The sequence below is a fragment of the Leucopleurus acutus genome (genome assembly GCF_964270905.1).
Source record: "Leucopleurus acutus genome assembly, chromosome: 1".
NCBI lineage: Eukaryota > Metazoa > Chordata > Mammalia > Artiodactyla > Delphinidae > Leucopleurus > Leucopleurus acutus.
Window position 1 is genome coordinate 178,160,008 of NC_139142.1, and position 24,424 is coordinate 178,184,431.

At 54.3% G+C, this 24,424-nt stretch overlaps 2 protein-coding genes across 2 annotated transcripts; one reads left to right on the forward strand and one right to left on the reverse strand.

Annotated features, from left to right (window-relative positions):
* Positions 1-626: 626 nt before the first annotated feature.
* On the reverse strand, positions 627-1,070 carry CALML5 (calmodulin like 5; the record flags this gene model as incomplete). The annotated part of the gene is made up of 1 exon (XM_082857713.1): positions 627-1,070. The coding sequence occupies one exon, from the start codon at positions 1,068-1,070 to the stop codon at positions 627-629; it is 444 nt and encodes a 147-aa protein (XP_082713839.1).
* Positions 1,071-14,748: 13,678 nt separating this feature from the next.
* Positions 14,749-15,308, forward strand: LOC309969175 (neo-calmodulin-like; the record flags this gene model as incomplete). The annotated part of the gene is given in 2 exon segments (XM_082850817.1): positions 14,749-14,971; positions 14,974-15,308. Coding segments are annotated over 2 exon segments (558 nt in total), but the record flags the coding sequence as incomplete, so codon positions are not given.
* Positions 15,309-24,424: the final 9,116 nt, after the last annotated feature.

A 24,424-nucleotide genomic window follows, 5' to 3' on the forward strand; every position in this document is an offset into this window, starting at 1 on the left:
CTTTCAGCTCGAGCCTGAAGAACAGTTGGCTACATGCAAAGGATGATAAACTTCGTTTGTGGTGCAGGTATGTCCCAGCCCTTGGTCCAGGCTCCGGCCTCAGGTCCTGACCAGAAGCTTAGGCAGACCCTCCATCCCCCTCCATCCCCCTCCATCCCCCTCCATCCCCCTCCATCCCCCTCCATCCCCCTCCCACCCCGTGGCACTCACCAGCCTCCTCGTCCACGGGCATTAGACGGGGGTCTACTGGCCGTGTCCCCCACTAGGGCCAAGTGAAAGAGGGAGAGGCTCAATAGAACCCTGTCGTCTGGGGCCTTTGGACACCCCCTATTCAAGCGCAGTGTCACCACCTCGAAGCTCGGATCCCTTTTATTCCGATCACCACGTCACTTTGGGGTCCTCACAACAGCCCTGTGAGGTAGGGAGCACCCTCATCGCACGAGCACACGAGGTCTCGCCAGACAGCAGACCCCGGGCCCAGGAGAGGCCAGGGGTCCCCACGGGGAGGCCCCTCCCACCCACCCACCCACCACCTAGACTGTCCATTGGCGTCCCCGGCTCAGAAGCCGGGCCGGACCCTGCAGCAGGCCCGGCGTCAGGCAGGAGGGGGCGGCGGTCGGGAGGCTTCACTTCAGCGTGAGGACGCGCACGAACTCCTCGTAGCTCACCTGCCCGTCCCGGTCCACGTCAGCTTCCCGGATCATGATGTCCAACTCCTCCTGGGACACATCCAGCTGGGCCATGGCCTGCTTGAGCTCATCCATGCTGATGTGGCCATCGCCATCCAGGTCGAAGGCGTGGAAGGCTGTCCTCAGGTCATCCGCTCTGGCCCGGGCCTGAACCCCCTTGGCTATCACTGCCAGGAACTCCTGGGAGCTGATGACACCATCCCCGTCCGCATCGTCCCTGGCGATGAACCCCTTCAGCGCGGCCTCCGACAGGTTCAGGCCCCGCTCCTGCATCACGGCGCCCAGCTCCTGGGTGCTGATGGCACTGTCTTTGTCCTTGTCGAATCTGTGGAAGGCCTCCATGAACTCGGCCGCCTGCTCTTTGGACAGCTGCTCAGCCATGTCTCTCGCACCTTCTACAGAGCTTGCTGCCAACCCGCCCAAGGGGCTCACGTCAGAGCTGGGACAAGCGGCGGGACCGAGGCTGTGTCGGCGTGAGGACAGAGCTCCAGCGGCAGCCTTGCCACAGGATGGGAACCCCTCCTTTGCTGAAAATCCGAGCAAAGGGAGCAAGAAGACTCCCTCCCCACCCCACGTCCTAGGGTGAAATCCTCCTCCCAGGGAGGGACAGCCGAGAAATGCAGGAACTGGAGCGGCCGGTCTGCCCAGGAGAGGTGGCAGGCACCCCGGGCCTCACCTACTCCCGATGGCCAACCACGGCACCCCAGAGGCTTTTGCCCATGTGACTCTCACAGGGACCCTGGCCAAGCTGGGGAGGGGGGCTCAAGAGGGCTTTCCCAATTTTAGAGACGGGTGGGAAGGGGAGAGGAGCCTCCCTCAGTGGACATGGCAGACACTGGAGGAGTGGAAGGGCTGTGTCCAGCGTTCCTGTGCTCTCTCGGGGCTGCTGGCCAGCTCTCATCCCATGGGGCGGGGCTGGTGGAGGGCAGATGGTGGTAGAATTGAGTGGGATTCTCCCAGAATGGCGCTGCGGGCGTCATCGCTCTCCAGCCCAGTGTGGCTGGCAGATCCTTAGGCGGGGATGCGGCTGCCTGCCTTTTTGCTTCGGGAAAGCGGGGAGCCAGTTGCACGCAGAGCCTGGTGCACAGGTGGTGCTGAGACTTGTTTATTAACTGAATGTTCAAAGTGTGATTTCAGAGCTGAGGAGAAGGCTTCCTGTCCCTGCAGAATACTCCTCCTTTAGCTCCCTAGTTTCTCTGATTCCGTTCTCTTAAGACCAGGGTTCTCTACAGAGACACCAGGAAGGAGGGGACCCTTCATTTACGATCTCAGAGGGGTCCTGCCTGGGAGCTGCGGGAAGACTGGAAAGCACTGGGCTGGAGTAGGCAGCCCCTGAAGATGCCAGGGGGTGGGAGGATGTAGAATCGGGTGGCTGAAGCTGTGAACTTGGCCTGGCTCGTGGGTTTACTAAGTCAGCCCCAAGCACAGAAACCCGTTTAGGAAACTCCCTGGACCCACGGTCTTACCTGTTTCATCTCTGCCCACTGCTCTGTGTAGCAGAGTTTAGATCAAGAGCTCGGGCCGTGGGGACCCTGCAGGAAGAGGGGCATCCCCTTCCTGGAGGATGTTGAGTCCCCTGCAGCTGTGACAGGATGGGTGACCCCCTCCAGGGCGGCTGGGTGAGCCCTTGGGGCGGAAGAGCCTCCACGTGCAGTAGCCGTGTGTCTGTGTGAGAGTGACGTGTGTGCATGAGTGTGTGTTGGTGGGAGGTGTGCAGGCCTCCAGAGCCAGCGTGAGGGCAGGTGGCTTCAGCTTCCCAGGGCCCTGACCCGGGAATACACGCCAGCGCGTCCACTGCTGTTTGGGTTTTGTGGGTGAAATACCGAGGAACCTGCAGGACAGGTCTTGGAGGCTCCTCTGCCTCCCCCGACTTGCAGGGACCTGCCCGTCCCTCCTCCTGTGCCAGTCTCCCCGGGGACGGCCCTGCCCTGCCCTTGCCCAGGGAGATTCACCCCGGGAAGCGAGAGAGGACACCGTGTGGGAGTCGCTGTCATCCCGGGAGGCTAACCCTGGCTCCGCGCCCTTCTTCAGGGGCAGTAGAGATGGCGGGTGATCGGGCTGCCCTCCCAGGAGCCCTGCTGGGCCCGCACCCTGAACACAGGGCTCCCACCGAGGCCACAGAGCAGGTGCTTGATCACTGCCTTTGGACCCAGGAAGCTGTGGGTACGGGGCTGGCTCCCCACAAGGCTGGGGCAGGTAACTTCGCCTCCCCTGTGGTAGATGTCGGGTCCTGTTTCCCACCAGCCATCTCATGGTTCCCAAACTCACCCACCCTTATTGTTATCCCGCGTCTGAGCACCACCGCCCTGGGTCCCTTGAGCATCTTGCTTCCAAAGCCTGTACATAAGCCACAGATACGTTTCCAGGTCTCTTCTTGGACAGATGTTTAATTATTAAAACCATCTACATATTTGCAATGATTATCCATCACTGCAATTTTCCCAACCGCCGTGGTTCACGATCTCACCAATCCAGACGCCCTTTACCTCTCACCCCTAACTCGAATCTCAGCCTTCTTTTTCCTCTGATGGGATTCACTCCTACACCCACCTCCTCTCGTAACTCTTTTAACTCTTTTACGTTCTAAGAAGTGGCCCTGAGGCTTTTTTGTCTTATCTACACAGCTGGTGTGTCTCCTTTCCATCCTCCCGTATCATAAGACCCTAGGAGCACTTTCTATGCCACCGTAGCTGTGGTCTCTCTGCCACAATCCTGTCCAGCCAACAAGTTTCCTAGAAACAGAATGTGTTTCTCATACTGCTTCTTTCTTTAGGGAAATTGCTCTTTCCTGCTCTGGAGCCTTGTATCAGCTTTAACTGGTCGACAGTGAGGAAAAGCTCTGTACACGATACAACACGGCCCCTGGTACTCTGCCACCCTCTGTGATGGGTTGATGAGGACCTTTTGCATCTGTGTTCAGTGATGTCAGTTGTCACCAGCTTTACCCTTTCCTTGGACATCCATCCCCGCCTGTCAACACCTCATTGCCTAACCTGGTAGAGCCACGCCTATGCCTCTGCCCCATTTATCTGGGGGAGAGGGTGACGTTCATATTCACACCTGAGCTCCTGTGTGCCAGGTGCCACGCAAAGGGCTCTAAAGGGTGATCTCACCTTGTCCTCACTGTTTATTCCTATGTTCCAGATGAAGCAACTGAGGCTCAGAGAAGTCACAAAACAGGTTCATGGAAGAGCCAGGAATTTGCATCTGGGTTTGCCTGACTGCAGAGCCCAACCCCTTCTGTCCCGCATCACGCATCACGGCACAGCTCAGCTTCTGATAACCGACCTTCACACGCCAGCCGCTGAGAACAGCCAGGCCCTGCCCCCGCAGCCCTTGGAGCCCTGGTGAGAGCTGGCAGCCAGGCTCGACCACTCCATCAACACCTGACTGCATGAACTGTGGCAAAGCACGGGCACAGCTCTGCTCAGGGACCTGGCTTTACTCTGGCAGAAGGGCGGGGGCTGTGGATTGATGGTAAGACCACAGACGAGCCTGAAGGAGATGTGTTTCAATCCCCGCTCTCTGCCTCTCACCAAGTACCTGGCTGGGCGGCACAGCCCAGATGATGCTGGTTACCTGATTCGAGTCAGTTTTACAGTTTAAATTAGCTAACTGGGTCGATGGATTTGGTACACAGGCGGTTCTCAGGACTCCTCTAGGAAGCCCTTGGAAACAATTTTACCGAGAACGCCCTCATTTTGCAATATCCTTTCAGCATCACCTGCCGCCGTCAGTATTCATTAAGTCTACCACTGTTCTCCTATCTTCCGGAACATTGTGTGACAAGCTGCCCTCTGATGCTAGCTTGACCTCCTCTCTATCTTGAGACCCTCGTCTCTGGCTCCGCAGATTCCTTTGAACTTGAGGTTTTTCCCCTAATTTTATTCCAATTTCTTCACCCGTGTTAGTAATGGCTGTGCTTGGTGAACAGGTGGAAACAATGCAGGTGTTTTGAAGATCTCTAGCCTTTAACTCTCCTTTCATAGCTTTCTTCACTTTTTAAAAGCATGCCTGACCACTTTCTGGCATCTTGAAAAGAGAGCGGAGCTTTTTCTCCTTCCTTGGTCCTCCGTTTTATTATAATTTTAACATCCTTCTGTTCTGTCCTGGCCGGAGTTCTCCTTGTCCTGCTCTCCACGCCCTCTCCCAGATCCTGGCTTGACTCGCCTGCTTGATTCCACAGCGCGCAGGATCAGAAAAGGCAGGTGTTTGCTGTTATGTGATTCTCTCTCTCTCTTTCTTGTTCGTAGAGCCTGTCATTTATACTGGCCCATTTCCCTTGGAGTATATTCCAAGCTGTTATCATTTACAGTGAAAAGTACTCTAAACCAGTTCTAAATATTGGGTTCACAGTTTTTTGTTTGTTTCCTCAAGCTACACCACTTTCCCCTGAGATGCATTTGCAATTCCTTCCTCCAAGTGGACTTTATTTGTATCTAGAAGCCACGGTTTTGGAATACCCTGTTTCATTTTTAGTAAGGTGTTGGGTGGATTAGGGCACAGCCTGGGGGGCCCTTTCTCTTACTGGCCACCATGAAGAGCTCCCCCCCAACCCAGAGCACCCTCCCCTTCCCCAGCACTTCACGTGTCATGCATCATCCATGTCATTTCTGGAATGAAAACAGTGCCCGCCCAGGGTCTTCTCTCCCGAGGCTTCCCTCCGAAAGGTTGCCTTGGCCTTCACGCCATCAGGTCTAGGGGTCAGGGGCTGCCCAGGCCTGGGGATGCTCTCCAGAGCTGACCACAGAGCAGCCAGCTTTCCCAGGTGCCAGGAGGCCTGTCTCTCCTGCATCCAGTTGGTTACAGAGACCGCACAAATGTTGGTTCTGCTAGCGCCCCACTAGCGAAAATAGCGATTCCAGCTTTTAGTCCCTTCTCTCCCAAGAACTCAGATCAGGCACGAAGCCTGTGGTCTGGGTGAGGAAATGGAGTATGGAGGGGGTATTGGAGGGTGGGGTGCCAGGTCCCCAGACAGACCCTGCACTGAGCTCACCCCTCTTGTCTCAGCGTCCCCAGGCGGGCACATGGAGGGCTTTCTGTTGGTGGCTCTCAGAGCCAGGACTGGACCTTGGTTCTCCCTGGGATGCTGGGACCACACAGTTGATGACACAGCGTCATAAGCCCTCTCGCCCCCTCCTCCCCATCACACAGGCCACGTGTGGCACCAAGCCTGCCCCCCCCCCCACCTTCACCCAATTCCGGTCGGTCACTCGTCCCGGGAGACCTGAGTTCTATCCCAGCACAGCCGTGTGACCTTAGTCAGAGCCTTTGTCATCCATTCAACAGATGTGCCGGAGCCAAGCTGGACCTCGAGAGCCTGCAGTGATCAGACACTCTCCCTTCCTCCAGGGAGACCGGGGCTGGAGAGAGATTCCCTCTGCAGCTGCAAATGCCCTCGGGTCCATTCCCCAAGGACAGCCGTCCTGGGCAGCACCAAGAGGACCTGCCTTGGAGCCAGGAGATCCTACTGCGAGGCCCATTTTTGTCCCTCACTAAGCAGTAGTACAGACCTGGGTAACTGCTCACACTTGATGGGTTACAGTGTCTGGAAAATGAGGGTGTTGCACTGGATGGTAGCTTTCAGAATGTCATTAGCAGTTGAGCCACGTTGCAAATGAAATCTTACTCGTATGACAGATAAGCGTTAATATTCATTGGGCTCTTACTGTTCCAGCTACCCTCCTGAACCTTCCATGCATTGACGCACAGTGCCCTGGGCCACGCTGAGCCCAGTTTACAGGTGAGAACCATGAACCAGAGAGCTGCAATTTGCCCAACACAGATGAAGCAGTTAAAAGCAGACTTTCCTGCTTGGCGGTGGGGAAAGGAAGGAAATCGAGTTGCTCCGCTTCACCTTCTCCTGCTTCCTTGGCGTCTCTGGAAGGACCTCTGCAGAGTCCAAGGGTCTCCGAGACCAAGTTCAAGTCCACTGGATGAAAGACCTCAAAGGGAGCTGGAACTGTGATTTTCCAAGCCACTTTGCTCCTTCTGATGGCTTGTCCAGGTGCCGAGCTCACGCCCCAAGCCTCCTGCTTCCTCCACACCTCACGGGCTCACCATTAGGTACACGCATTCACACATGAAGGCTTGAGCCTCGTGCATGTCCTCGCGCACGCGCGCGCACGCACACGCATCTTCCTGTATTAAACACAAAGGTTTTCATCACCACCGTAAACTTCAAAGGCTTGGAACTTGGAACCAACACCTTTCCAGCCTCTTAGTGCGTCCCAGACCCCTCGGGGGAGAGCAGCTTGTTCTCCTCAATGTAATTAGCACCACCGCCACCCAGCCCCCCACCCCCTCGCGATGGGGACTTAGAAGAACTGACGGGCCTCCTTAACCACTTACCAAGTGCGTCTTGATATCAAAAGATTTGTAGCACGGAGTTCTAGCGCCTCCGCAATATCAGTCCCTGTCATCGTTTCGGTTTGTCAATTTTTTTCAAAACATCAGATAGAAGTTTGAAAGGTGGGCGGGTCATACACGTGAGCCCTGGCCCCTCCAGCCTGCTCTCCTCTGGACTCTGCCCCAGGGCCAGCCCGGAACCCCTTCCCCTGCCCACGGACAGGGCAGGCAGTGAGTGACTGCAGGACGAGCTACTTGGGAAAGATTACTGAGCCCTCAGGAATCACAAAACATCGTCCTTTTCCCAGGAAAGCAGACTTTGACTTGTTCGGCTACTTTTATTGTGAGATTTAGCACCGACGTGCTTTGGTTTTTGGTGATGGTTTAATCCTGAATCAAAGTGGCTCTCAGCAGTTAAACACAGGCCACTTTATGTCCCTGTGTCGCCTTGGGCATGAAAGCGCGATGAGGCCCCCAGAGACTGAGGGTGCAGGTGGAAGGATTAAAGGCAGGTGGGGCCCCGGGGTGTACCCTGGAGGCTGACTTGAAGACCAGACGCCTGGAGAAAGCAGCAGGACCTGCCAGGAGGACCCACCAACCCAGGAAGACCCAGGAAACGCTCAGAACAATCCAGGCCTTTGGCTGCCTCCGCACTCGGTGGACCTCATTCCGCAGGTGAGGCCTCGAGTCATAAACGCAAACCACCCGACAGCGTATGATCCCTGAGTAGGAGGCACAAGGCAGTGCCTGTGTCCTGGAAGATGACGTACCTGGTTATTTGTCAGACTTCAGTTCAACGATGCACAGCTCCGATCCCAGCTCAGTGGTCTCCTCCCTGAACTGAAACTGCAGCCCAGCCCGGGACAGGCCTGGAGGAATCTTGATGATTCACACAAGACCAAGACTGAGCAAACGTCATTCTCAGAGCTGGCTCAGGCTCTGAGGCTGGAACGGCCTTCGGTGGGAGGTGAGAACGGGCCAGGACCCCTGGTTCCCACACAAGGAGCCCCCCCCATCCCCCCAGCTGAGAAGACCCTCTCCTGGCAACGAGTGTGACTAAGAAAGTATTGCTTTTCCCGTGGTCAGTGTAAGTCGGAAAGTAGAGCAAAGCGTCGCCATCCCCTCCCGGCCTTGAAAAGTAAGAAGCAGTAGAGGAGCTGGTCAAGAATATGTGCGCAGTACAGAGGCCACTGCTGTCCCCAGGTGAGCCTGAACTCCACTGTCGGTGTCTCATCACCACGTCCCCTGTTTGTCTTTGTCAGTCCTGTTGCTTCTTAGACTGTGAACTGCAAAGATCCCAGAACAGCAATGCAAGCTGCATGCCCCCCGCAAACCCAGGCGTGTCTCATCATTTCTGGGAGATTTAGGGATGGAAAGTCAGAGGTAGGAACTTTAACTGCTGAGACCAAACACCCCAAAGACAGCCTGAGACGAGGGATAGCCCTGCACTCACCCTGGGAAGAGTGGGTTGGAATCGGGGAGACCCCAAGGAGCTATTGGGAGTTTCCAGATTGTCCCTAAAGCCACAGGGGAGAAGGTGGAGGCCCTACCCCAGGTCCTTGGGCCACGCTCTGCTTCCCAGGACCCTCTCCCACCTCCGTCCTGAGCCCTTCCTCCGCCTGGTCCCTCTAGATTCACGCCAGTCGGACATTCGGCTTTGAGGGGAGAAGTCCGCTCTCCGCTGGATCTGCCAGGCCTCGTCACCCTGACTGTGCTCGGGCCTCTCTAAGGAGCCGGGCCAGCACCCCATAATAAAGAGCAAGTCGGACAAAAGTGCCAGGTAGCAGACGGCTTGCAGGGAGTTGGGAGGTAAGTCCATCCTCCTGAGGCCCAGACAGCACGACTGTGTGCATGGGGGCGGGGTGCACCTTTCTAGCATCACTGCAGGGCTGTGAAACTGGGGAGAAGCCACAGGTGGAGGTACAGAGGGTAAAGCATCAGCAGCTGCTCCCAGGGGTCAACACAGAGGCCACCCATCCCCACAGAGCCACTCGGCAAACCTGCGAACAGTAAGGGGAGATGACAGACCACACAGTGGATAAAGTGGGCACCTGGGCAAGAGCATCTGAGGCACCCCACGGGGTTTGAACCACAGGGAAGGGCTTGAAGAGCCCTTCAAGGGTCCAATCCTCCTGCAGGTGGAGGCAAGGCAGACCCTGCTGTACTCTGTTCATTCAGCAAATATCTCCTGGGCGCGGGGGCCATCCTACCGCAGAGGGCTTGGCAGGGGAAGAAATCAGAAGCAGCCTTGCCTCTTGTGAAAATTACATGGGAAGAAACAGAAAGGAAGCAGGTCCACAGGCAAGATCAATGTAGAAGTAAAAGTTATGAAGAAAATAAAGGAGAAGAATAAGACAGGAGGGGGATGAGGTGGAGGAGGGTGGTTAATTAGAAGTGGGCGGTTGGGGAAGGCTTGGCAATGAAGCGATATTTGACTTTTGACTAAAGTGACAAGAGAGCGGCCGCTTGAAGGTCGGGGACAGAGTGTCCAGGCAGATGGAGCAGCTCGTGCAAAGATACCAAGGTGGAAATCAGGATGGGAGCGTTCAAGGAGCAGAAAGTAGGCCAGTGTGCTTGGAGCAGAGTGTTGTGGTGATGTGGCCAAGAGGGCCACCGTAGGGAGTTTGGATTCTACTGAAACCCAAAGAAAGCCCATTATAGCGTTTCAGCGGAAAATGACATCACTGAAGAATACCACGAAAAGGGAGACCCATTACGAGGCTGGGGCCGTGGTCCTGCCTGGAGATGACGCAGCCTGGCGCAGAGGATGTGTCGAGGTAAAGCTGAAAGATGGGGTATGAGGTGTGAGAGAAAGGGAGGAATTAGATGTGGCTCTGGGTTTGGTTCTGAACAACCGGACGGGTTTTTTTTAAGAGATAGGGAGATTGAGGGGAAGCAGGTTCAGATGAGGACCAACGGCTCCACTGTGTCATGTTAACTTTGAGGGTCTTTCCAAACATCAAATGCAGGGGCTCAGTTGGCAGGTGGATCCCCAAGGAGCTGGCAGGAGGGCTCTGCACCAGCAGGTGTGTCCCAACATTTCCCGCAATGGAGGATACCTACTGCGCGTGAGTCCCCCGCCTCCCGAGTGGGTTTTCCAGGTGCCGAGTAAGAAGGTCTAAGACTGAGTTGAGGAGAACCGCGAAGAAAACAGCCACAGGCGGGGAGCTGTAGGAATTGGAAGGTCTAGGTCCTGAGTTTTCAGCCTGCTGGTCATCTGACCTTCATGCATTTGCTAGTTCTCACGTCCTTCATCTGTAACGTGGAGACACGAGACAATAGGAATGAAAGTGCCTGATACACGCTTGCTACAGAGTAACTGCCCAATGAACAGGCAGTTGACCCATAAATATTCCACTGGGAAGGTGTACTATGCTCTGAGTGTTTGTGCCCCCGCCAAATTCATATGTGGAAATCCTAACCCCCAGGTGATGGTATTAGTCGGCAGGGCTTTTGGGAGGTGATGAGTTCCTTCTCCATCAATGGGATTAGTGACCTTAAAGCGCGTCCAGAGAGAGCCCAGGTCCTTTCCATCCAGTGATGGAGGACACAAGAAGTCTGCAACCTGGAAGAGGGCCCTCCCCCCGCCAGGCCTCCCCGGGCCTCAGACTTCCTGACTCCAGGACTGTGAGCAATAAGTTTCTGCTGTTACCAAGCCCCCCAGGGGGTGGCATGTTGTTATAGCAACATGATAACACTAAGACAAGGTGTTTGCATTTTGCTGGGGGGAAAGGAAGTAGATAAGTAAATGTTAGGGCTGGTGAGTGGCTGTATGGAAATGGGGGGGTGGGAGAAAAAGAGGGAGAGAGAGAAGGAGAGAGAGAGGCCCGTGGCCACACCCATTCTAGGAGGGCACAGGAATGGAGCTGGTTGAAAAGACTAAGCATCCCAATCTATATCTTTCTCTATAGCGCCCAGCAGGAGAGACACAAATTCTGTTTAACAGAAGCTATAGTAGCACCATTTCAGGGGGGAAGCAACGCCTTGGGTCATCTGCTCTTCTAAGGAAGTAGCTGCAGCAGGCCCTCCCCTGTTGTGGGTCTGTTGAGGTCCTTATTAACACTATACTCTGTAAGGCCAACCCCGCTGTTCCCACCAGGATCCCAGCATCCTCGGTGCCTCTCACCTCCAGCCCAGGCAATTCTACACCGGGTTCACTCCTGATTCTCAACTCTACCACTCTGGTCCTCCAAGTGTGTTCCATGGATCCATTTGAGGGGAGGGTGTCCCCAATACCCTTTCAGGAAGCCTGGGTGGTCACAACTATTCTCGTAATACCAGACACAGTTTGCCACTTCCACCGTGTCAGCTTTTTGCACTGAGCTCAGAGCACTGGTGGGTGAAATCACCAGCCCCTTAGCAAGAATCAAGGCTCCTGTACCAGCAGTCATTATAGCCTTCACCACCACATGGTCTCAAGTTTTTAAAAAGCCAGCTTCATTTAAGAACGTTCTTGCAGAAGTAGTAAAATTATTATTTCAACCCTTGCATGCACATCCTTAATACTCTGCTGCGTAGTCTAGTATGATTTGTTGTAAGAAAAGCACTTGTGTGCATACGTAAGTCACAAGGTAAGCTTTTTTCATGGAACACCAGTTTTTGGGAAAAAACAGCGGATAGACAAACTGTGGTTACTCAGACTTGGTATTTGGCATTTTCTCAAAAAGCGATGAAGTGAGCCTAGCACTTCAAGGAAAATCACTGACAGTATTTGTTGCAATAATAAAATTTCAGCATCCAAATGAAAATTAGAACTTTCTAGATTTTGTATTTGCCACTGTGAGCTTGAGACTTCCCAATACTTAAAGACTTTTCTAATGGGATCGGTGGTAATATTAATGAATGTGATTTTTTAAAATTATACATGCAATGATTCAACATGCAGAAGATCTGCAGAACTCAGGATTTTCCAAATGACCAATGCATAGCATCACAGAATCATGCATGAATAAAAGATCCATTCAAAGCACAGGAGTGAGCAATGGATTTTAATGGAACAGGATGAAAAGTTCGTTGGCATGGTTTCAGAGTTCACACTACAACCAACCTTTAAGAAGCTACCGCCTGTCAAATTTTGATATGGTACCAAAGAAGAATAACCACAGTTACCTGAAAGGGTCATTAAATGCTCTCTCCTTTGCCAGCTGTGCATAGCTGTGTGAAGCTGGATTATCATGCACTTCACATCAAAGCATCTTCCCACAGATCAAGTGCAGAAGCAGACATGCTTTCATAAATCCAGGCATTAAAGAGATTTGCAAAATTATGTTTTTAGGTACCACTCTTATTTTTTATACAGTATAATTAATTTTTTTATAAAACTACGTTATTTGTGTTGACATGTAATGGGTTTTATTATTTGTTTTTTAAAAGTTATAAATACATAAAAATATATTTAAATATTTTAAAATTTTATTAGTTTTAATTTCAAACCCAGTAAATATTGACATTTTAAAAAGCTCTTTAGAGTCCCCAGTAATTTTGAAATGTTTAAATGGGTCCTAAGACCACAAGTATATGCTGGAGGGAAAGGAATCAGTGCACTGAGAGGCCGCAGGGGGAGAATACAGAAGCCTAGCAAATTAAAAACATTCCCTCTGTCATAGTTTCCTAACCAGCGAGTTGCAACAATTTAGTTGTCACAGCCCTGTGCCTTGTGAGTCATGAGCAGCTCTGTTTAAAACCCTTACTGAGCTCCCTTTCAACGTGTCTTTTTGAAGAACACAGGCCATGACCCAGAAACCTGCAGATACCTGTTGTCCACTTACCCTTCGTAGGTGAGGCAGGATGCAGTCCATCAGCGGGACAGTGTCAGGCACAAGTTTCATTGTGATGCTGGCCCTCGGTTCCCCAGGGCGCTGTCAGCTACACGCCGTTGTCCAGTGGTTCTCCTGCTCCTGCCCTTGCAGCATTTCATGAATACGTCCCCCCAGCATATGAATTTGAGGGGAGACACGTTCGGACTAAAGCATTCAGTTTCTCATTTCTTTCTTTCACAGATCATCATCTAAACCCAACCCAAACTCAAACTACAGACCTTGGGTTTGTATCATCACCAAACCCAAGGTCATCCAGATTTTCCCCTACGTTATCTTTTAGGAGTTTTCTAGTTTTGTGTTTACATTTAGGTCTATGGTCCATTTAGTTACTTGTGATGGGTATAAGGTCTGTGCCCAGATTCTTTTTTTTTTTTTTTTTTTGCAGGTGGACGTCCAGTTGTTCCAGCACCATTTGTTGAAGAGACCGTCTTTGCTCCATTGTCGAAGCTCAGGTGACTCTCTTGATAGGGGTCCCTCTCTAGGTTCCCTATTCTGTTACACTGATCTACTTGTCTGCTCTCCAGCCAGCACCACACTGCCTGGATCGCTGCAGCTCGACAGTAAGTTTCGAAGTCGGGCAGCATCCGGCCTCGTTCCTCTCCTTCCGTCCTTCGCTGGCTCCTCTGGGTCTCACCACTTTGGATCTGCATGGATTCCCACAGGCAAAGCCACCTCTTCTCACTCCGTGGCTGGTCCTTCCCCGGGCTTCCTGGGAGTCGAGCTCCAAGCGTGTGTGCCTGGTGGGCATCTCACTTCACCTTCTCGAGAACCTCCTCTTAAAAACACCCCTTTCTTCAGCTCTGTCCATTCCCATTCCCGAAACCAGAAGCTCAGACTTTCAGACATGACCTTGCTAAAATGTGCAGGGGTTCCCATGCATTGGAGGATAAACGTGAATTCCTCTCGCCTCTGACATCTCGCTTGTCTTCCTTTCTTCATCTCCTGCTTTCTCCCCTTCCCCCTGGGCTGCAGCTGCACCAGCCTCTTTTCTGTCCCTTGGCCACACCGAGCCTCTCCCACCTTTGGACCTGGAACCTGTTCGCCTCCGCCTGGAAGGCCCCTTCTCCCCCTCAGGTCACCCTTGTGTGCCACCTCTGCAGAGAAGACTTCCGCAACCATCGCTGCAGAAGTAACCTCCCCACCTGCTCTCCATCACCACCCTTTATTTCCTTGATAGCATTTATTGAAAGTATCTCATTATCTTGCTTGTTTCTGTTAGTTTCCTCGCTAACTAGCTGTGTTGTGGTTGGAATACATATGAGCCTCTGGAGGATCTGGGGACAGCCTGCTTCTATCTAAAGAAAAAATATTTTTCTTTTCTCCTCCTCTGAAAACCCTCTTGGGAACCCTAAGGTTTTCAGACTTCGGAAACCAAAGAAAAGGAAAGGGAGTTCTTTTCAGGCAAAGACAACGTCTGTTCTTCCTCCTGCCAAAACCCTCAGCTGCAGGCAGGAAAGCTCAGAGCCAGTGGTTTTACTGAGTGGAGAGTGTGAAGACTGGAGGGGGGGCGGGGGGATTCCGGTAGGCAAACCCAGAACTCATCTCTCTAGAGGCTGTCTACCAGCCTCTCTGGAGGTGTCCCCACTGGTCCCGGGGGCTCTGGGCGGTGGGGAGGAGAGCCCAGCCTTTCCCAGAGCTGCTGGCGTCAGTGCAACTAGCCGGCCAGCCCACTGCCTGGGCCTGGACTCCTGTTCCAACAGGACCTGGACTTCAGGCAACCGCAGGGCGGGGCACGTGCACGGTGAGGGGCATCCCAGCTCCTTCTTCAGCGCCAGCAAGTCAAGCCGGGGCCAGAACACCAGCCGCCGGCCCCGCACCCGGCCACCTCCCGGCGCCCGGCCACGTCTGTGTGCAGGACCTCCTCCCTGCAACGGTCAGGGCCGAGCAGCTGAGAGGAGCAGGTGGCCGAGTTCAAGGAGGCCCTCTCCCCGTTCGATGAGGACGGAGACGGCGCCATCAGCACGCGGGAGCTGGGCACCGTCCTGCGGTCGCCGGGCCAGAAACCCACTGAGGCCGAGCTCCGGGACCTGGTGGGCGAGCTGGACCGCGACGGCAGCAGCACCGTGGGCTTCCCCGAGCTCCTGGGCCTAATGGCCCGTAAGGTGAAGGGCAGGGACGCCAACACCAGATCCGGGAGGCCTTCTGCATCTTCGACAAGGACGGCAAGGGCCTGATGGGCACGGCCGAGCTGCGGCACGTGATGACCCGGCTGGGCGAGAAGCCGAGAGACCAGGAAGTGGACGAGATGATCCGGGCGGCGGACGTGGACGGGGACGAGCTGGTGCGCTACGAGGTGTTCGTACGCTTGCTGGTTTCCAAGGGCGGCCACAGACCCACCTCCACCCCCACCCCCATCCCCACCCAGGGTGTCCGGGCTCCGCACGTGGCGCCGGAGGACCTGCCTCCGTTCCCCTGGCCCCTCCGGGCACTGCTCCTCTGCTGGTTGACCTGATCCACCTGTCTGTCCCCCTTTCCTCTCCTCTCCTCGTTCCTGCCTACCTCCGCACCTTCTCCTTGCAGGATGACACAGGCAGCTCTCAAGCCCAGCAAACCCCAAATGTTCCATCCCTCGGGAGCAGAAGCTCAGGGACGTCCCTGTGCACCGACCAGGGCAGGAGGATGGTCACAGCCTCACTGGCCGCTCAAGCCCCAGGGAGGGCGCGGTGTGCCCTCCGGGAGCCCTCCACGTGGGATCCCTAAAGCGCACCCGGTACCTCCGTCCGCTGTGGACCAGGGCCCTGGGGCGAGGGGCACTCTTGGAGGCTGACAACCAGGGTCTGGCCTCCTGAGAAACACCACCTCCTTTCCCCGCCCCCGACTCCCCTGCGCTCTCTTGTTCCCTTCTGTCTCTGTGCCAATCCGCGGTGAGGTGATTCGTCTCTTAAAGCTGGGAGTCAGTTGTAACACGTTTGTATTCACCTTCTTGGAGGGAAATTTGAAAGGGAGAAAGAGGCCACAGGGGAATAAAGAAAACGTCTGTTTTTCTCTGGTTCCAGTGGAAATGATCCTTGTTAAGTTCAGGGTTTGAAAGAGGCAGGAATCTCTCTTTTTGTGCTTTTTGGAAGTGCGGTGAAATCTTGTATTGATGGGCGTAGCGAACAGAGAGGAGTCTAGGCAAGGTAAATCTTGAATATTTATTTCAAATCAAATGGAGAAGTTGGCAGCAAAGGGTGGTTAAAAATCCATGTAGAGCTTCTAAGATCTGAGTCGATTATGGTGGGGAAGGAACAGTGGTCTGTGTTCATGGATTTCTTACATTCATGATCGAGTTGTTGGGAAGTGCGGTTTGAAGAAAGTCAGGGCTGGAGAGGGCCCGTGTGGTGCAAAAGCAAGAGACAGTGCTTCCCGCGTTAAACCCTGGCTCCCGGAGGTGGCATCAGATAACCCCAAGGCCGAAGGGGCTTGTCAGAGATTATTTCAGTGTTTTCGTGGGGTGGACACTACACCTGGGGTCATCAGAGAGGGCTACCAGCCCTGGGACAGTCACAGAGCAGCTGGCCCATCTTGACAAGTCCTCTTTCCTGACACCCTCCCCACCATGCACGTTTCCTCATATGTAAAGGGAAGAGCGTGGGCTCTGGGGCCGGACAGACTGGGAATGTAGTTATTGCTGCCCTGCCGACTGGGCCCAAATCACTCGTCCTCCCCGTGGTGACAGCTGACACTCTGGCGGCCCTTCCTGGGCGCCGGGCCCTGCTGTGAGCACGCTGCCTGTGCAGTGACTCACTACCACCCTACAGGGGGCCACCCTTTGCAGCTTCCCTGTCTACAGATGAGGAAGCCGAGACACCGAGAGCTTAAGAAAGCAGCCTGTCCCACAGCTGGTAAGGGGCAGAGCTGGAGTTGGATGCAGGTCTGTGCCCCTGATCTCACTCAAAGCCTCCCTAGAGCTCCATGGCCTCCACCGTGACCTGATGATGAGAATCGCGCCTCCTCCAGCACTTGTGAGGATCAGAAATCATCTTAACGTGCCTGGTATGCAGTAGGTGCTTAATAAATAACAGCTACCATTGCTATCATCCTTCCAGCACCAACACTCTGTATTTCCACCCGTCGGAACAGTCCAAGGGAAAAGCCGGGGTCTGGTTTGGGAACTGGCCCTGGCAGGGCAGCTGCAGAGCCCCCTTCGTGCAGGAAAAGAAACCAGTGCTCTGACCGCGGGGCCTTGCAGGCTCGGCCTCTTTGGGCTCATCCTTCCAGAGCCTCAACAGTCGGGGGTGGCTGAACTCCTGCAGGTGCAGGCTTGGGAGCAAGCCCATAAGAGTGGACGGAACGTCTAGGTGCCATGGACGTGGCTGCCCCGGTGCCATGAGCGGAGAGCCAAGCCCGTTGTCACCTCAGAGGCTCAGATGTGCATCATGGTCCCATCTGCCAAAAGAAGCACTGACGTCATCCCCAGGGACCTTGTGTCTTTCATGGAACGTGTGCTCAGTGCTGCGGGAGGGAAAGAAGCAGAGGTAAGGAAGGGGAGGTTCCAGGTCTCCCTGCACAGTGTCCACGGGTCTACAGTTGCCAGTGTGGGCCTGGCTGGGGAGCTGGCATTCAATCCCCTCTGTCCTGGTGGGTGCCCTGAAGTATGGGGACCTGTGTGCCTGCCAGCACTTAAGCTGGAAGGGGTGAGGTGTCTTTCTGCATCTCTGTCCAGCCTCCTGGCATCACACCGGAACCACCCTGCCTGCATTTAACCGGCTTTAGAACCTGTCCTGAGAACCCCTGGGGCCAGGGCAGGAACACAGCTGGTGTTGGAAAGACCTCCTGTCCCTCCCGTGGGTGTGCCGGTGACACCCAGAAACCAGGCTGCGGGTGAGGGGTCTGAACAGACTGGAACCAAGATAACAGTTTCTCCCCCGTCCCCAGAGACAGCAGAGCCCCTCAGACCACCACCTGCTGTTTCCAGTTTCCAGCTTGGCTCTCGTGACCCGGAGCACTGGGGGGAGTGCATCCCATGGGGGACCGGCACACACAGGTTAGTGATACACGGGCCTCCCTTCTGCGTGCAGATGGGAATCAGGCATCAAGGCTGAGGGGACCACAGAGCTGAATGTGCCCCCCTGGGTTTTACTTTCCTGACACAATTTTTTTTAATGTTTTCTGTTGTCCTTTCTCATTCAAGCAAGGCCATCAGCCAGCTCTGCCACGTGGCTGGACGCTCTCCCAAACTGCTAGGTTAGGGACAGGGATGCCAGCCAAGGGGCACACAGAGGGTGGCGCTCTCTGAATCTGGGGGTCCCCTGCCTTGGTCGGTGTGTCCAAACTGCAGTGGGTGCAAGTCCTTCACGGTTGCTGACAGCCAGGCGAACCCTTCACAGTGCCCACCTCCATGGCGGGCACCGGCCACTCCCACTCCGGGTGTCCCGTCGTCACACCTGGGCCTCGGCCAGGGACTCGGGCTCCTGGGCCACACCCGCGTCTGTCTTCAGCCTCCTCTCCACCCCGCCCCCGCCACCCCCCCCACTCCATCTTCTTTTCCTTCTCCCTCCCCACAGTGCCAGGACTTGTGCTGTCCCCAGACACCTAGATAGACGTTTTGTTGGTAAAGTGCAGTCACCGCAATTGCCAGGTGTAGGTCCTTGGCCTTGTTGAGTAGGACGGGGCAGGGGGGAGGGAGGAGGTTGGGAGTGGGGCCCTGAGGACCTGAGCGAGGAGTCCAGGCCTGCAGAGCAGCCCGCGTTTCCGGAACGGACTTGGAGCAGCCCCTCCATGCTCAAGTTCCCTTTTCCTTTCAGTCCACGAATAACTGGACTTAACCTCCCTTCATCCCCCAAAAAGGTGCTTTCTGACTGCAGCTCAGAACATTCCATCCATCCTTGGGGAAGGAATTTATAAATATTACCTCGGCTTCCATGTGCTTTCGGCAGTCCTGTCATAAATCAGTGCAGGGCTCCTGGACCTCCCAGGCTATATAAAGCCACTCTTCTGCCTCCTGTTTCCAATTTTAAATCAAACACAGCTCAGCCCCGCAGGCTCCTGCGGATTCCAGGGGCCGCTCAAAGTCTCCCCAAACCAGCCTGCTAAAAATGACTCTGTTGTTCCCCTGGAGAAATTTAAAATTAAAACTCACGTGTGGGGTGGAGACTGCCCATGATGAATATGAACGAGGAATACAAGATGTGTTTCTCCACCAAAAAACAAAGCAAAAAAAAACCTGTCTCTGAAAAAGGTCTGGGCCCAACTCACCTGCCAACCTCCCCAATATCCTGCCTTTTGGGTGGTTGTTTCTATAGCAGCCGTGTTCTCAGGTGCCTGGACACCCCGTCCCCCCACCCAGAGGGGAAGCAACCGGTTAAAGGCCTCCCCTAGCCCTCTGATCAGGTGCCAGGGGCTGGGGGGCTGGGGCACCTTCCACCAAGCGTGGGGAACGGAAACATCTTGGGGCTAGTCCTGGGAGACGCGCTTGAATTGACCTAGAAAGGATGGCGGGTTTCCATGCCCGGGGAGACAGTACCTGTGGAGACAGTCAGTGAAGGAATCTCACACTGTCCCCTAAGCACCTCCTCCACTCTTCCCACCTTTCTAATGGCCTCAGAATCTCCAGGGAGGGGAAGGAGCCAGGCCCTTGGTACAGAAGGAGGGGTGGCATCTGGAGTCTAGCGTCAGGTGGGCCCAGGATGTCCTGGCTGGTCACCTGGTGCTGCCCTGCAGACCTGGGATAGCTGAGCATTGGTGGAGGGACCCCACCCTCCCCCACCCTCCCCCACCCGCCGCGGGGAAATGGACCTCGTGCAACACTGCCAGCCCATGGGTAAAGCTCATCTCCCTGGACACCGAGCTGGCCCATCTCTCATCCGTCACGTGCCCTGCAGGCTGGTTTGGAGGGCTCCCAGGATAGATGTTCAGGTCTCACTGAAGGCAGGCTTCCATGCCGAGACCAGACGGTGTGAACTGCTCACCAGGCATTGCATTTTCAGCTCCTTAAATCCTCAAAACAAGCAAGTGTGGCAGCTGCTTTAATGAGCCCATTTTAGAGAAGATTGAGGCCTCAAGAGTCTAAATAGCTTCCCCCAAATCACGCATCTAGTAAATCAGAGTTTGAACCTGGGTCTGACCAGCTCCAGAGCCAGCATCCTTCCCACCATCACAGAGAAGCTTCTCGGAGCAAGCAGCCTGAGACTGACGGCAGCCTGACCTTGCAGAAGTCTTGAGGCTCCAGCAGAGCTGCAAAAGGCACGTCGATGGGAAAGGCCTGCAAGTGGGAACAGCTGCTGGGCAGGGTGTGGGCAGCCGGGACGCAGAGAGAAGACAGACATCAGCTGGTGTTGAGGGAGCTATGAGAGCCGCTGTGCCAGCGCCTGGATGGCTGCAGAGGGAGTGTTGTGAAGCCTCCCACAGCCCTGGGCCCTGCATGGGGTCCTCACCGCGTGGCCCCCCACCCTTGCCCAGGCACTGGAGGGCAATGCAGTGTGGGGCTCCTGCTGCCCCGAGGAACTGGAGGAGGCCGCCATCACCAGGAGAGAGTTCTGCCCTGGCCCACGTCTTCGTGACAGTAGATGCCAATCAGTTCGCAGTGCTGAGCAGGCATCCCTCTGGCCAAAGCTGGGCCCAGGCCTTTGTCACTGGAGAGAGGAGCTCGGGAATGTCTGGGCCTCCAAGCTTCTGTTGTGGGAGAATGCTGCCTTCCCCCAGACTCACATTGTGGGGTGATGATGGGCAATCATAAGAGACTCATGTCCTCGTGGGTTGAATTATGTCCCCCAAAATTCACATATTGGAGTCTTGACCCCCAGAACCTCAGGGTGTGCCGTTATTTGGGGATAGAGTCATTATGGAGGCAGTCAAGTTAGAGTGAGGCCATTAGGTTGGGTCCCAACACTGACGTCCTTCTAAGAAGGGGAAATTTATGGAGGGTTTTTTCAGTTTTTATTTCGTTATTATTTTTTTAACCATGCCACATGGCTTGTGGGATCTCAGTTCCCTGACCAGGGACTGAACCCGAACCAGGGCAGCAAGAGTGCAGAGTCCTAACCACTGGACTGCCAGGGAATTCCCAAGATGGGTAAATTTGGACACAGTTGGACGATCACGTGAGGACACCAGGAGAAGATGGCCGTCTATGTACCCAGGAGAGCAGCCTCAGGAGGAACCAGCCCTGCTGATTCCTTGATGTTGGACCTCCAGCCTCCAGGACTGGGAGAGAATAATTTCTGTTGTTTAAGCCCCACAATTTGTGGCTCTTGGTTACAGCTGCCCAACAAGTGCATAATACTCCCTGTATAAGGCGGGGTTAGGGGTATCACAGATTCTTGTCTTAGTCTGAGTCCCGGAACTGGTTTTCTCCTGGTCCAGCTCTGATTTCATGAGTCATACACACTAGACTCTGAGAGAATCCAAGGAGAAAAGAGATCTTGCCACATGGAAAAACACCTTCTGATGCACTCTGTTGCCGCTTCCCAGACTCTGGTACTGCAGACTCACCTCTCCCAACCTCAGCGCCTCTGAGAAGTAAAACAGTCACTGGAGTCGGCGTGACAATGCACAGTGCTTCAAAACCTGAGGGTGCGTTCTCTCCATCCCCCCGACTGAATGCAACGTGACGTTCTTACCAGGGAGCCTGAGGTAGAGATAAAATTTTAGACTTGAAGAATCTTGGGTCTGTACACCGCCTTAGGAGTTATCTGGCCTGATTTCCACCCCCCCCCCCAGGATGAAAGGCCTAAATATGACAGTGCCCCGGAGAGACGGCTGGTTTGCATCTCCTTGAAAGTGTCCATTAGAGAGTTCAAGGTCAATTGGCCAACAGTTGGATAATTCTTATCCTCAGAAAGTGTTTCCTTATGTGGGTCTGAAATGTGTCTCTTCCTTCTACCTACATCCTGGGTAGATTCCACAGCCCCAGAAAATATGACGAATGCCTTCTCTCTGTCAGTTCTTCAAACAGCTATAGAGACCATCAGGTCCTGCCCTACACTCTCTCCTCTGCAAAGTAGCTCTAATTCCCTCCAGAGTTTCTTATGTGACACATGTTCAGGCCGCCTCACCTCTTGACATGCTTAAGCGTTTCAAAGTCTCTCTTGTCGATGTGTCACCGGGCCCTAGCCAGGTGTGACCAATGCCAGTGGCGGTGGGGCCACATCTCCCTGTGCTGAATACGGCACCTCTAAGAATGAAGCTCGTGGTCAAACCAGACTTGCGCGCAAGTGATATGCTGCTCATCTGACAAATATTGTTGAGTGTGTGTGTGCGTGTGTGTACGTGCTGGACTTCAAGGGACACAAAGATGATTAAGACTCAGGACCTCACCACAAATGGAGGGAAGATCAGTAAAGAAGTGGTTACAAGACAGTGCCGGGGGGTGGAGGAGAAAGTGGATGTGTGGAGGAGGAAAAGCCTCGGCTGTCCAGCCAGTGGAGGGGCAGGGGAGGGCAGGGAAGGACTACACACAGGTGACTCACCAGCTGAGTCCTGATAGTAGCCAGGCAGTGTGATGGGGTGGGGGTGGGGGGGTAAGCAGGCCTGGATTTGCTCTTCCCAGGCTGAGTGTACAGCATGGGAGAAGGCACAGAGGCACAAAGAAGCGATCACCTCCTGTCCTTCCTTCTAATCCTGTTCAATCCTCCAGGAAGGCTGACTTTCCAATCCCTCCAGATTGGGTCAGATCCCTTCGCTCTGTCCTCTGTGACACTTGCTGCAGACCTATGACCTCTGCACTTACCTTGTGATATTGTCATGATCTGTGATCTCCCCACGGGGCTGTCACCTCTTTGAGTTCATCAACTTCATCTCCGAATGCCTCACCGAGAACTGGCAGAGGGTCATTGTTCAAAGCAAGTGTGTGGATGGATGGATGGATGGATGGATGGAAGGAAGGATAGACGGACGGATGGATGGAAGGATGGAAGGATGGATGGATGGATGGAAGGATGGATGGAAGGATGGATGGATGGATAGATGGATGGATGGATGGGTGGAAGGATGGATGGATGGATGGAAGGATGGAAGGATGGAAGGATGGATGGATGGATGGAAGGATGGATGGATGGATGGATGGAAGGATGGATGGATGGAAGGAAGGATGGATGGATGGATGGGTGGAAGGATGGATGGATGGATGGAAGGATGGATGGAAGGATGGAAGGATGGATGGATGGATGGATGGATAGATGGATGGATGGATGGAAGGATGGATGGAAGGATGGATGGAAGGATGGATGGATAGATGGATGGATGGATGGGTAGAAGGATGGATGGATGGATAGAAGGATGGATGGATGGAAGGATGGATGGATGCAAGGATGGATGGATGGATGCAAGGATGGATGGATGGATGGATGGATGGGGACACCAAGTGTGTCCCAACCAGAGACACTGGAGCTCATTGTGGGGAGGCAGGATGGTGAGGCGATGAAGACCTGCCCACCCTTCTCAGAGGTCTGGTCTTCACACCGCAGGCAGTGGGGAGGCAAGGGTTACTTTTACACAGGGGATTGATTTGGGGGAGAAAACATGCTGGCGGCCATTCGAAGATGAAGATTAGAGGTGGAGTAAACAGAAGCAAGTCATGAAACCTGGGTGACAGCCCAAGCGAGAGAGGACAGGGTGTGACACAAGGCAGTGGCCACAGGGAGTGAATGGCAGAAAGAGGGAAATGGGTTAAGAAGATAACTAGACAGAGCTTGGTGGGATTCAGGAAAGGAAGAGGCCAGAAGGACTCGGGCACCTGGGCTGATGGCATAATCCTTGTCTGAAAGTGAGAATTGAGAGAGAGAAGGATTTCTGTTTCATTTTGACAGCTGGAGGACACGAGAGAAGGGACAAGATAATAAACTCCTTTTTTTTTTTCGGTCTTGTTGATTTTTCAGGTAATGGGCCTTCCAAACTCATTCCAGAAGCATGAGTTTGGGGCCAGGCTGGGTGGAAGATCTGGGGGTCATCGGTGCCCCTAGGAAGCCACAGGAATCGAGGCAGCTGGGAGAGGATGGAGTGTGGGGAGAAACAGGCTGGAGACAGAATCCAAGCTCTCAAGGCATCGCTCAGAGCCCACGCTCAGAAGAGCCCCGAGCTTAGTTCGATGCTATGCTGTCGCCACCCTTCTCAGAAATTCCTACCGATTTTTCAATTATTAAGAATCAGTGGCCACATTTTCGTTTTGCACTGGGCCCCCTGAACCACCTGCCCAGTCCTGCCCCCCACGCTGTCCTTCACTCCTAGGGCAGGGCTGCAACATGGTGGGCACCAGGTGCCCACAGAGACGGAAGCATGTGGTCGGATGGAAGAGGTGCCAGGAGCCAGCAGAGTGGCGGAAGCAGAGGAGAGGGTTTCAGAGGGGAGGTGCGTCTCTGGGTTCTTTGCCCTGGACCACAGTGAGGATGGCAGAGCATTTGCCCCCAGGCGTGCGGTCCTGCCAGTTGAGGCCGATGCCCACCAGCGAGCGGAGTGGCCGCTATTCCCAGACTCTTTTTCCACTCAGACCCCTCCATCCTTCCAAACTGAAGACAAAGCAGGGTCTCTGATGAGGGGCTGATGTTTGTTTCCACCCAGCCCGTTGACACAACTTCGGATTTTTCTTTGGGGAGCTTCTTTCTCCAGAAAGCGCTGCTGGTACTGATTACACCCTGACTGGGGGAAATGACC